Source organism: Musa acuminata, chromosome BXJ3-10, assembly GCF_036884655.1.
Source record: "Musa acuminata AAA Group cultivar baxijiao chromosome BXJ3-10, Cavendish_Baxijiao_AAA, whole genome shotgun sequence".
NCBI classification, from domain to species: domain Eukaryota; kingdom Viridiplantae; phylum Streptophyta; class Magnoliopsida; order Zingiberales; family Musaceae; genus Musa; species Musa acuminata.
In genome coordinates this window covers 25,695,580-25,709,759 of record NC_088358.1, presented here as the reverse complement: position 1 = coordinate 25,709,759, position 14,180 = coordinate 25,695,580, and the positions used below count along the sequence as shown (strand labels likewise).

Below are 14,180 nucleotides of genomic sequence, written 5' to 3'. Positions count from 1 at the left end.
GGAAAGCATCATTTTGCGCTTAGATCTCGAGCAACATGTATGCTTGGTTTGGTAGCCGCGCGTGATGCTAATCGCCGGATTAATTAGGCTGATCGTTCTGGACCGTGAGCATCGCCACCTCAGATCTTACTCGGAATGAGACATTGACGCGGCTACACCTAGATAAATTAATACGCAATATAATATTTTAGTGTCTTAGTATAGAGATTGACTCGATTTCTGTTGGTTTGTGGAAATGCCCAAAAGTTCCACACTATATTATTATCCTTTTTATTATCGTTACAATGCCCCCGCTTTCATTCGTCAGCCCGCCCCCTCTCGCAAATATATCTCAGTGAGGAGACGAGGGCAGGTGGAAGAAGAGGGATCCCTAAAATAGAAGCGTCGGCAAAGATGGCGAGTTGTACATCGGCTTTAAACGCCAAATCTCTGAGTTGCATCAGCCCTGTCCGTTGCCCTTCTCAAGCAGGTGCCTTCGGATCCCCCCTCCCCACTTTGGTTGCTAGTTTCCATTTGATTACACCAACTTTCGTCCTTGTTCATTTCTTGTGCTTTATGTTAAGATTTTGATGGGAGTTCGGGTATTTCTCGGTTTATCCGATACCTTTAATTTAAGTTGCTTCTTTCAACGTGCCTCAATTTTCGTTGTAAACCAATACTGTGAAAATTTGGCAGTGTTACTGCGATCTGTGACGGTCATGGTTAAGGTTGTAATCGAGCCAATTTGGGTCGAGGCTACCATGTTCGAAGTTGACATTAAATGTTAGCATGAAGCCCAGTTGAATGATTAATTTTGGCTCGTTACCTACTTATATATGGCCTTAATATAGCCTTATTTTAAATTAAGCTAAGCTCAAGCCTAAACGTTTACCCCTTGTCTACTAGAGCATCACTCACAACCAGGAAATTCGGGTTTTAATCCCCATCATTCTCAAGTTGTACAGTTCCTCATTGTTATAGAAGACGATGCATCTCCATTATCTTTTGTGGGATTAAACTGACTCGAGTGAATAATATATGTCCCCTACTTGGGCAATGTGGTCCATTTAAAAAACAAAAAAATTATCAATTATTCTGTTTTCAATTGCAGACTATTGTAACAAAACTTTTTTTTTTTCCATTTGAAGGCTCTTTATCTATGCCCTTGGGAAGTGATTAAAATCCGATTCCGCTAGGTAAGATATCAGAACTTTTTGAAAGGGGAATTTGATTCCTTCAAGAATGAGATTTGACATGTGATTCCAACCAAACCATAGGAATTGGCATTTGTGAATTCTGATTCCAATTCTAGCCAATAAATCCCGTAAATTAAATGCTACATTATTGTACCACTGGCAATAAAATGATTATTCTCATAACATGATTATCTCTTTTTAGAATTAGTAAGATACTGACAATGAATTCAATTATTCAACTGTTATCTAAGATTTTTTCTGGCAGGATGAGATAAATATTACAACTATTTTTTGTTTTGCTGTTTGTTTCCCCTTCCCCTTTCCTTTGATTTCTTCGTGCTTCTTTGCTTGTCTCTTAATTGTACTCTCTTTTGTTATTGGTTGTCAGGCATGCCTAGATGCTGGATCTTTTTATGTGATCAATCATGGAATTAGCAAAGAGTTAATGGATTAAGTTTTTTCTCAAAGTAAGAAATTTTTTAATCTGTCTATTGATGAGAAAATGAAGCTGCTTCGAAACAAGAAACATCGAGGTTACGCTCCTTTTCTATATCAGAATTCGGATCCCGATAATCAAATAAATGGCCTGTGTTAATTCTTCTCTTGTTCATTTTTTAACATTCACCTTTTTAGGCCTGTTTTTTGGTCGTCATATGCTAAATATATGAGAATCAGAATTTGCTGAACCTTTGGCTCGAAATTGATAGTTTCTAAAACCTGCAAATATGTAATGATGTATTTGCCATCAATCTGCCTGAGAAACAGAAAGACCGGTACTATTTTTAATTATTAGTGTCATATTTGTGAACCTACAGTTTTTTTTATTCTCTTTTAAGTGTTTGGTGCTATTACTCATATTTTATGGTGGATATATTAGTCAGCAAAGGATAATCCGTGTGAGAAAGTTTATTAGGTTGGGTTTACAATCTGAAAGAGTACCTGCTAGACAACCTTAGGGAAAATTTTAAATATACAAATGATAAGGCTAATTAACCTGATTTGCTCGATACAGGATAGTCCTTCCATTTAGCAATAAGGGAAACTGCAACTTGATTGGATTAATTGGTAGAGTTTGAGCTAGAGAACTCTCGGAGGAACAAAAGATTAGAATTAATAAACTACCAGGAGTTATAGAAGAATGCCATGGGAAACCGTTACGGTCAAGGGACTTGTCTTGACCAAAAGAGAAGATTGCTGAGTTAATTTTCTCTGCAGAGAAAGGGGCTTCTAGATTAGCGACAGATGAAGCTGGTTGGAAATCAGGATAAATTTCCCAGTCCATTTTTCAGGGATTGTCATGCCGGAAAAGCTTTATACAAGAATTTCAGACCTCATGTGGATCATCACTTGTTCTATTTCTCTCCATAATAAGTGATACATAGTTAAAATTTCTCCCATTTCTTATAAAGCTTGCATTCTTCTTGCTAAATTTTATATTTTTTTAAACATATTTGTTATCTATGTCTGCCTATTGTAGTATTGCTTATCTCTCTTTAAATGACTTTTCTATCTGCTAACATGCACCTTGAGACATTGCAATTTTTAGTCTGTTGCAATAATTCTTTTCTCTGTTACCGGATGATAGAGCATTCAAGTGGAATCGCATCACTCAAAAATCCTTTAATACATTATTTAACTGTTTTTTGTGCAGTTTCCGCCTAGTGTACTAGTATATATATATATATATATTTATTTATTTATGTAGAAGAAAGAATAGAGAAAGCAATCATTAACTGTCTTTCTAATCTGCAAATAGCTTAACTGAAATTGGACCTTCCTGCAAATTGTTTATTTTTAGTCTGCTTCATTTTAATAGGCATGTCTTTCTATAGATCTGTGCTTATTGCTCTTTGGTTTCTAGGTGATTATAAGGAGGGATATCTTATTGGCATCGAAGTACCTGATGATATTTGGTCAGTATACTAGTATTTTATAATTTTTGTTTTATATTTGTGATTTTAGATAATGTTATAGGGTGCTTTGAGATAGCATTAGCGTTTCTAGGTTATTTTTTTATTTATTTATCTTAAATCACAAGACTGAAATGATTTATCTTCTATAAGATAGAATTTTATTTATTTATATAATTATATTATATTATTTATTATATATATGGGCCATACAAAATTTTTTTTGTAACCTTACATACATACATTCATTTATCTATTTTATTTATTTACTTATTTAAATTTAAAAAATATGTATTCACTCTTGAATAAATGTTAATTTTTTTAACTTTTGAAATATAATTTTACCAAGCAATGCTTATATCGATACACATTTAAAATACAGTCTTATTCTATTGTTTACCAATCATTCAAAGTATTTTACGATTGTACATCGATTTAAATTTTTTTTCTTCAAATAGGTGTAACAAATATAAATACGTTTCAAACACAACACGTATTTTATGTTTAGACTGAATTCGGAGTGTGTTGTGTATGCCAACTTGCAAGTCCGAGGCAAACCCACCCAAGTAAGTTCTATATAGTGTGTGACATGAATTAAATTTTCATTTATAATAGTGGTAATAGATCAAGAGTTTATGTATTCTAAATCACCGTAGTTAGCATTCGTCTTCGCATTGTGAATTGAAATGTTCAAGAATCAATCATATTCCTTGTGCTCGTTCTTTGAACCTAGAGAAGCATTAATATCGGCCTTATCGAACTCGATCACATGGCTAACATATACTTTGATGATTTATGCTTTCGATCAGGTTCCCTGCAATGGCTCGTCCAGCGTACCCGCACCAAAGATACAACGACGCACATGCCGACCTAAGCTTGCACGGTAAACACTTTAGCCTTAAAAGAAGAAGACATCGAGTTTCTTCGTAAGATTGTGACTGTTCGTTCATCCTTCACGTTAGAATGCTCTGTGCAGTGCCTGTGACCGTCGAAATCTGATATGACTGCATCAAGTTTTAGTTCCTATTGAAGTTGGGCCTATCGAAAACAAAAAAGGCTCCTTAATGGGCCTCCAAACTGTGAGCAGTGGCCTTCGTGTCAATCAATCACCACTCTAACTCGATGCATAATGACAGGAAGGAAGGAATGGCAAGATCGTTGACCAATCAATCAATGCAACTGAGAAAATATACTTACTGTGACAGCTCCTCAAGTCCCATCCATGCCTCGACGGGTCTCGCCGATCCACAAGCCAAGCTACCCATTGGGGCGGACGTCCCCCTCATCGAGTCTGTGCCAACCTATCCAACTCGGGACCATATCCGTGCGTTAGATTGTCACTCTGTCGACAGCAAGGAGGACGGTACCACCGCACGACGGGCATGGCCGACCCATGCGGCAAATGTTAGGCGTGCGTCACTCGAGTTCGCAGTGTCGACGTAATTATCGGCGCGTGTTGGGGTGGATAGTTAACGGAGCGGTAATTTGAGGAGACGAAATCCAATGGGAAGCCTCCCATGCTTTGTGGAGGCAATGCCAACCGGCGTCCACGAGGATGGTGGTCCTTCTTCTCCCCATGTGACCTGCGCGAGCCAAGTTTTCGGGAAATGGACCACCAGATCCGGGCCTCGATTCATTAGTGCCATTTATTGGTCCGGACAAGGCCATTGGATCGGGCCCATTTACAAGGAAACATACGTGTGTGTCTTCGTCAGACGTCACTCTCTTTGCCCCTTTGGTCATGTTACCATGTACCCCCGCCTTCCCTTCCTCGTCTCCACTCCGCCTCTCGCCCACCACCTGTTTGATGCCAGGCACTATTACCCCCTCTGCTGGGCAGTCCATCTCCTGGGCCTCCTGCAGTGTGATCGGTTGAATGTGTGCATGCATTCCAACAAACATCTTGGGTGCATCTTTTTTGAGCTGGTCACATCAGTTAAAGATTTCAAAAGATGCAGAGTTCATTGTGCAATCTATATGATCCAGATGCTCCTCACCTCAAGTACTACCATAGAGGACTAGCTGCCAGCATCCACATCAGGGAAAAATACTTATCTGACTCATCTCTTTTTGGTGTTCCCAGACATGGTTTTGGATCCATTCCAAGTTCCAAGGACTCATTTTCATGTCTGAGTTGATGCTCTTTCATCTGTCTTCACATGTACTAGTGCAAGGTTTTGGGTATTTGGGTTTGGTCATGTTGAGATATCATGAGGTTCTGGTACTTCACCTCTTATCCTGGGTAGGTCTGTGGTACTTGCTGCCCTCAAGGTTTCACCCCTCTTGACCATGGCACCAAACCATGCTTTGGCACGGGGCCCTCTGTCAACCTCGGAGGAAAGTAGCCATCATGGGCCTGAGTACATGAGCTCAACAGGAAGACATGATCGGAGAGCACATAGCATGTGTGGGGGTGACATGTTATGCCAATTTGAGGAAATGGAACAGTGTGCACATACAGTATATGTTACGACGCACACACGCAGCAGATGGCTTCGAGTGGAGGAGATTGTGTTCTCTGTGGTTGATTCCTTGGTGAACTGTTCGAAAGCTAATGCCTTCACTGAGGCTTGATGTCTAACCCACTCCAGACACATCCACACCATCATGAGGTATGATGTCCAAGAAACTGATGTGAGCAAAGGCAAAGAAAGAAGAACAGGCAAAAAAAACGCCTTCAAGATCTACCATAGAAAGACAACCGAATGCATGTGAGATGCATAATGGTGAGGGATGATGCTGTCCTCTCCATCTAGCTCCTCTGCTATGCCAACATCTAGGAATGGCAGTCATATGCCACCCCTATCTATGACTCTACCTGGGATGATACAATGTTTTCTTTTTCTTTTCTACCTGTTTTGTTTCTCCATTTTATTCGTTATGATTATAAGTCCATCCATGAAAACTGGACATATGACATGATTTGGTGGATTCTATTGCATGTGTGTATATATATATATATATATATAGATAGCTAATTGATGTAACATCCTATTGCACCATGGAATAAATCAAACAGGATCAGAAACTTACTGGGTTAAAGAGTAGCATCATCAATGAAGCTCGTTCTCGAGTAGTCATATCAAATAAAGGTGATGATGCGTGTCTGCATGAACAAAGACTAAAACCAAATAACTCTACATCATCTGTATGATCCTAAATATTTCGTATCAGAGACATCAAGTCAACTTTGCTAGTGGAATGGAAAGCAAAACTTGCATTCATTTAATGCATAGGGACATACGACTAATCATTCTATTCTTCCACTATTCCCACTGGATGAAGAATTCAAACCAATCTTATTCGTTCTCGAACACTACTCCACCTTATATCGCCATATGAATAATTGTTATGCACCCTTATTATGCTTATAGGCTTTGGAATCAATCTGTCAACTCCTCTGTTTCAAGGCAAAAAGAGGATTCAATAATCTACACCAATCCAACTCAAAGTCAGGGAAATGTATATGCACCTTTATTTATATAAATACTTGCACATCATTACACCTCTGTAATTCCAACTTTGTTGTCCAAACCTATGGTTTAACGCAAGCAAAAATTTGAGATCAAATAAGTCTCTTTCTCAGTGCAACTGCGAGGCATCAAAACATGTAGCTTCTTTAATTGCCATGTCCAGCTGACTAAGATCCCCCCTCACCTCAGTCCACTGCTACAAACCTAACCTCCTCCTACTGCTACAACAACCAGTGACATGGTTAGGCTCCGTAGGATTCTTCCTTCGGCTTTGTGGTTCCTTTGAACTTTGTTGTGAGGATGGCGCTCTGCTGCTTCTATCTGCGTCAAGCAAAAGTGACAAGGAGCACAGGAGGAAGCAACAGGTGAAGCTAGCTAGGGTCCATGGGAGAACAGTGGCACCTGGCCTAGGGTGTGCCACCCCCCTCTGGTCTCATCCACTGCCATGTGACTTGGCCCTGACATGCTTTGGGAGGATTGGGTGGAAACCAAGCGGTGGGTCCAAACCCTCTCCCTGCTCAGCCACACTCGCAGTTTTCTTCTCTCCGTGTCGCATAATATAATGCTGGTGGGGAGGAGGGGCTCGCAAAAATGATGATTCCTGCAAGGTCTAGGTTTGTCGCCTCCTGCATGGGAACCCGGTGGTGATTCAAACCTTTTCCTACGTGACAAACTCTTCACTTCCTATACCTCTCTCTCTCACTCTCTCTCTCTGCAGTGGCCGTGTAGGACCTGAGAGGGCGCTCAACCATGCTGCTGCCTCAACTTTGGAGGGAGGGATTAAAAAGAAGATGTACTTGAAGTCAGTGCATTGCAACTCTCGTGTCATTTGTCCAAACTTCACCCTGTTTCTCTATTCTTATGGAGTTAATCAGAGTGAAATGTACTTCCGATCAATGATGGGGTAGATTCAGAGAGTTGCATGCTGCATGGTCCCAAAAATGCTCGGCCTTGAAGACCCACTAAATAGCAGATGCCATGTCAGTATCATCCAATGTTCCTGTGTTCATGAGATCTAAGGGTAAAAGATCCGTGCATCGATCGACCTACTTGTCGTTTGACGAAATGACTGTGCAATGAAGTGCGATGGGGCCATGGCCTCGGGGGGTGGGGGGTGGAGTTTGGGTGAAGGAGGGAGGCAATCACGTGCACCCATCACTCTCTAACCTGAGGCCAAGAGCAGCCATCCCCTTCCGTAAAATAGACGTGGGAGCTTCCGTCCACATGAGCAAACAGGCTGCACCACCACCCTCGTGCCCCTTCCCCAGCCCCGCTTCCATGTCCTCCCCCGCCGTGGACCAGCCGCTTCCTGGCATCAGACATGGGGTGTCCTGTTCCCTTTCGAGCGGTTCTCTTCTTAGGACGCAACCAAAACACCCACACAGTTGACATGACTCATGCCCTCCCGCCCTGTAAAAGATCAATGGCAGCAGTCGATAACAGTTGTGATGGATGATGACAAGCAACAGTGGCTGCGTTATGATGGTTGCCGCTTACGTTTTCGTCGGCGGAGAAGAGGGAGAGAGAATAGATGCTCCCAGGCAAATTGACTTTTTGATTCTCCAACACTTTTTAATGGGGAGCAAACGATAGTGCCATCCTAACACCCTTGCGAGCTGGACCATCATCATCCATAATGGCTTGCTAATGACGCGCACCGAGCCATGTCCCGAAATCTCGAATGAGGAGGAGAATCATGATTTCTTCCGTGTTTGATAGCATAGCTAGCCATGACAGTGAACTTGATCTTGTCCCTCCCCTCTCCTTGCTGGATACAGATGGTTATGCACCGCTCTCGAAGCTAATCTGCACCTGTTATCACCAGGATGATAACAACACTATCTTGAACTGAGAAAGGAGGCTGATAATATAAGCAAAGAAATATCACGTTGAACATGAGGTGATAATGTACATATTTCACACCCAGTTTACACCCCGATGGAATTATTAGTACAATCGTTCATCGAACAAAGATCAACGTAAGATTTCTCATCGAGATGTCGACGAAGAAGATGCTAAAAAAACTGTGTTCTTCTCTTCGGTTATAAAGTTAGAGATTAAAATAGATTTAGTCCATCAATTTCTCTCCGCCTTCCAAATTCCAGACAAAATTGTCATTTCCAACCCCCACACTACTATCTCTCGAGATCGCACACCTTGATCGAGATCAGCGGTTCATAGCAACACGTCACACCCTTCGCGGCCACCTCCTCTTCCTCCTCCACCAGCTTCGCCGCAGCCGGCTCGACCTTCACCTCCTCCAGCACCGGTGGCGGGGCGGCCTCGGCGCACGTCAGCATCTGGGCCCGCCGGGCCTGCGATTCCCAATCGGTGGTGCCCACCGCGTGCAGCATTAGCCCCGCGCAGCAGACTTGGGCCGCGAGGAGGCCCATCCATAGCCCGACGAAGCCTAACCCGAGCCAGAAGCCCAGCCCGACCGCCACGGGCATCCCGACCAGGTAGAACGCTCCCAGGTTCACGTGGGCCGCCCGGGCTGGCCGCGCGCTCCCGCGCAGGACTCCGCATCCCACCGTCTGCGGGCAGTTGCCGAGCTCGCACAGCCCCACCACCGGCAGCGCCGCCGCCGTCAGCCGCAGGATCTCGCCGTCGTCGGTGAACATCCGTCCCCAGCGGTCCCTCACGCCGGCGGTGAAGAACATGGCGGCGAGGCCCATGACGGCGGCGACGATCACGGACACGGAGGCGGACACTCGCGCCCGCCCCGGGCGGTTGGCGCCCAGCTCGTTGCCGACGCGCGTGGAGACTCCGAAGCCGAGGGAGGAGGGGAAGACGTAGACGAGGGCGGTGGTCTGGATGAGGACGCCCATGGACGCGACGGCAGGCCTGGGCTCCGGGAGGAGGCCGCAGAGGAGGATCATGAGCTCGTACCACCACCACTCGAGGCACACGGAGACGCAGCTGGGAGCGGCGAGGCGGGCGAGGGGGCCCCACCCGGTCAGGCATGCGGCGGTGGGCCCGCGGGGCGCGTGGGGGATGAGGCAGAGGAGGAGAGCGAGGTTGGAGGCGGCGGCGGCGGCGGCGACGCCGGGAGCGCCGAGGCGGAGGTGGGTGACGAGGAGATAATTGGCGGGGAGGTGGACGGCAGCTGCGAAGGCTGCGGCGGTCGTGAGCGGCTGCGTGACGCCCTGGGACCGCAGGTAGATCCGGATGGGGTGGATGAGGGAGAAGGAGAGGAGGTCCGGAAGGGCGAAGAGGAGATAGGCCTGGGCGAGGGCGGTGATCTCGGGATCCTGGCCGAGGAATAGAAGAATCCGGGACATGTGGAACCAAAGCAACGCGATGGGCACGGAGGAGCAGAGGAGGAAGAGCACGGAGCGGTGGAAAGTGAGCGCGAGGAGGTGGGGCTGGTTGGCGCCGAAGGCCTGGGAGCAGAGTGGCTCCATGCCGAGGGACAGACCGGAGAGCACCGAGTAGCCAGTGATGTTGGCGAAGGCGATGGCGAGGGAGCCGGCGGCGAGGGGAAGGTCGCCGAGGGACCCGAGGAAGAGCATGGACAGGACGGAGCGGGAGTAGATGAGTAGCGCCATCAGCGCAATGGGGAAGGAGAGGCGAAAGAGGGAGCCGGCCTCCTGCAGCGTCTCCGACGGCGACGGCAAGGGAAGCAGCGACTTCTGGGTGATGGTTGGCTTCTGTGGGGCCTCGAGAGCGGGTGATTTATTGCTATGACTGGATGGTTTGGAGACAGGAACGAGGGTGAGATAAATATGGCCCGGAGGGAGCAGGGGATTCTTTTCGTGGGGGGAGGCCATGGAGACGGACACGGCGCCGGCGGCTGTGGTGGTCGTGCTGCACATCGCGGAGTCGTCAGCCACCGGAATTCAGAGGCTCTACCACGAGCTCTACCTATCGGAAGAAGCTGAGCGATAAGAAAACAGAGCACAGAAGAGTTTTGGGTTGTTTCAGCGAAGCGAACAAAGACGTCTGCTCTGCTCTCTTCCGTTTCGTATGCGGAGAGGAGGGATGGAAGCGAAGCGGGGAAGGCTCAATGCTTGCGTTTCCAGTATGGGGTCTATTAATATAGCGGGCGGGGACGGGGGGAAGGGGTCAATTCCTGCGATTAAATTAGCCGTTTCCCTTCTCTCTACCCCCCGCCCCGACTCTGAGATGTGGCTCCTCTCTCCCTCTCCCCCCACCCCTTGAAAAGGACCTCCTCGTCATTGGTCATCCTAATATTCTTTTCCTCTCTCTCGGTTTGGGTTTCCATCTGTGATCCTTGTATGTACAAGCTTCATTTTGATGAATGATATCGATTCAAACCTATGACAGCATCCCTTTAATCTGGACTTCACCAGGAAGACAAAATCAACTGGCTTTCTGTAACCCGAGAGCCGTCTTTAGAACAGTCGGCGATAAGTGCCATATATGAGATTTCTGAGAAAGGTCATATGTAACTGAAATGAGGTCAAGATGACATGCAGGCCCAGACGAGACCGACCAAGCTCGCTCATGGTGAAGCCTGCTTCCGTATGAGTCTTCCAACGCCAACCATGTTGGCCATGAATCGGACAACCTGCAAGTCATCAATTTTTGGGCCATCAGTCTGACAACCTTCAATCAGTAGCCATTTATTCGACAAAGGACAGACACACCTGTTCTCCATCTCTTCCGAATAGTTCCCCATCTTGTTTCCATCTTCCTATTACCATCTAATTTTGTTCCCGGAAACAATGGCACATCAGTCTCTCAGTTTGCTACAAGAACGTAAACCATACATCTCTGGTCTCTCCTCCTTGCGCAGGCTCCTCGTACCCTCAGGTGGAGCTTCCTTCTCCTCATCAGCCTTCTTTCCGGGTTGAACCCAACCGGAGAAGTCCCTCTCCACCTCCCACAAAAACCTACTTTTCATCAAGTCGTTCGAGTTTAGGATCCAATCTCGAATTCCACACGAGACTCGCGAAAGTTCCTCAGTGGGAACCACTACGTGAAACCCTAACGCAGACGTGCTCTGCTACGGGGAGAGGGAGAGGGAGCACGTGCGAGCGATGGTAGTAGCAAGAGGGAATGAGGCGGGGAGGAGCCATACGTAGCGTGCGAAGGGAGCTTTGCTTTTGTTCTTTTGGAGTCTCGTGCTCTGTTTCCTTGGCTAGGTCGCGGTCCTCCGGGAGGTGGATGGAGACGAGGGAGTGATGTGCGCACGGGTACGGTGACTCGCTTGAGCTTGTACTTGGCCTGTGTCAGCGTTGGAGGGAGGCGCACAACCTGGCCGGTGCGGTGGGCCTTCCTCACCTCGCTGGACGGCTGGAGTTTATCCCCCATATTAAAAGCGACGAGTACTATGCTTCCGAAAGACCGTGTGTTCGCGTGTCGTGACGGAAGGGTCCCGCACAGCTGCCAATCACGTGTCAGGTAGCCTCGGCGGGAGAAAACAGTGGTGGGAAGAAAAGTTTGCTGCATGGTATACGTGCACTTTTTTGTGTACGCCAAACGAACGCTGTGGCGAGTGTTTGCAGAAATCGGCTCCAAGCTCCATCGTAGATGCAGCACAAAGGGAGTACGGTGTTTCTTCTTCTTGTTCTTCTCTGAGAAAGAAGAGAGAGAGAGAGAGAGAGAGAGAGATGAAACTCATGGGGACGTCTGTAAACCATTTCCGAAAATAATTCCATGTTCTTGGTAAATCATAATGGCAATCTTTAATTTTAGAACCGGGAGTTGCAGTGATGCACAGTCATGGCATGTGTTGTTGTTTTATTTGCACGGATCACAACCAAACTTCTTCGTCTCAGGAGGAAAAAAGAACCCTAAAAAACAGCAAGTGGTGGGAATCATAATTGATCGTATAACAGTAGGCAGAGAGTATATATAATAAGTCGATCTGCATGGTACAGTCCATGGCGCTCTGTTCTTCGTCCTTGGAAGGATCGCACTGTAGGGCAATGAGAAGAATCAAACAAATCTTTTCAAGATTTAAAAGAGCTCCATAGAGAGGTAACACTAATCTCCTAGCCTTAGGGTTGGTATACATGTCTGAGAGAGGGAAACAACTCTCACCACCTCTTAATACTTAAAAATGTATATGACCATGAACTGTTATTGATGTACGTGCTTTATCGTGCAGCGTAAATGGTAAGGACTTGGCATGCACACTCCCTCCACCTCTCTGCACCTCCACGGGCTCAGCACTTTGACGACTGAGACAGTTCTCTAGAAGTGTGCAATCAATGGCGCCAGGAGCTCCCGACACCGGCATTGTTTGCCATTTGCGAGGCCTGTCGCAGTCGGAAAGGGAAGAGAGCAATGGCAATAAAGAGAGAGAGAGAGGAGGAGGTGATCTGCGAGTGCCCAATTCAACGTGTCGCGGTGGGAGGATCCTGGCCCTCGAATCAGGATAAGCTTGTGTGTAGGCATTGCCTGTGACACAGTCCATGCTGTGCTTCGAGTGATTGGGATTTTCCGGTCCAAAAAGAGGGAAGCATGGAGAGAGGATGACAATGCCAGCTTCGATTGTGGTTGTCATGATCTGCATCTTTATCCCTCCTTTTGTCGTCCATGTAGTTGATGGATGGGTGTGTCAGCTACGGGCCATGTAGCATCAGCAAACCTGGCGATGGAGTTCAAATTTGACCTGCTTCTTCTCCACTGCGTGTCGTAGTGGTTGCAGATAAAAAATCAAAGCAATTGCTGCTCAACCTTCTTCCTCGATCGCCCACTCTCAATGGCAGTCAAAGTGCTATAGCAGTGTGGGACAGTCACTACTCACATACTTGTTGCATACATGTATTTCCATAGTACACGATTGACGTCTAAAACTGTACTGTTATCAGAGAGATCATGTTAGAGCACCTGATATCACCACGGTTTGATTGCCTTACCATCATCATCTCGATCAAGCCACAACATATTCTTTTTCCCTCTCGTTGTCCACCACGTAAAACTTGTGCACCTTGAAAGGTATAGATCTTTCCCCCATTTGCCGACCGATACATATTAAATCACTGGTCATGGACCAAGTGGGACGTGATCTACTGTACTTTTCCCTTTGGAAAGGTCACCATCTTTCTTTTCCTGCTTCATGTATCATGTGCTGCTAATCCAACCTCTGTCACCCAAGTGGGAAGTTGAGAAGGTGATGATAATACGTTCTTCGTTCTTTAATCTCTTGAGTGCTTCAGATCGTGGACACATTCATTGACTGCTCGTTCGTTGGCTGCATAATCCGCTCCCACTGACACTTGATAAATATGAATCGTAGATATGTGTCTGACATCCTGATTGAATTTATTTATTTATCTCTCAATAAATCACGACACCGATACCGCTCTCTACGTGGTTTTAGAGACCCAATGATTTCCTAACGTAGAAGTTTCTGATACTGCTTTCGTCATGGTTTGCCAGCACATTATGATTCTACTTCGATTTGATCACGTCTTGTCACCGTACTCAGATTATTTGGACATAGAGCTTGTCAGCTTGCAGATGTCACGTACCATTGATGACGGATTTGACCGCCAATTATTTCTCTGCCTTCCTTTCGCCTTCTTTCTTCAAACCCTAACTTTGGACCTCGAAAGTCTCAAATGGCAAGCCCGTTCATACACGGTTTCAAAGACGAGTGGTGCATTCCGGTTACTAGCCACGAGAGGTGTCAACTTTCACGTCCCTGA

The 14,180-nt window shown here is 46.1% G+C and overlaps 1 protein-coding gene and 1 long non-coding RNA gene across 3 annotated transcripts; one reads left to right on the top strand and one right to left on the bottom strand.

Moving 5' to 3' along the window:
* The first annotated feature begins 270 nt into the window (after positions 1–270).
* On the top strand, positions 271–4,109 carry LOC104000874 (uncharacterized). Of its 2 annotated transcripts, none has more exons than XR_010501818.1 (4): positions 271–469; positions 3,037–3,088; positions 3,895–3,968; positions 4,048–4,109. It is a non-coding gene; the product is annotated as an uncharacterized LOC104000874 (long non-coding RNA). The 2 variants fall into 2 exon arrangements; XR_010501817.1 differs by having other exon boundaries at positions 272–469; positions 4,062–4,109.
* Positions 4,110–8,428: 4,319 nt separating this feature from the next.
* On the bottom strand, positions 8,429–10,667 carry LOC104000990 (protein DETOXIFICATION 51). The gene has a single exon (XM_009423157.3). It carries the CDS (start codon positions 10,371–10,373, stop codon positions 8,694–8,696), a length of 1,680 nt encoding a protein of 559 aa, XP_009421432.2. The 5' UTR covers positions 10,374–10,667; the 3' UTR covers positions 8,429–8,693.
* Positions 10,668–14,180: the final 3,513 nt, after the last annotated feature.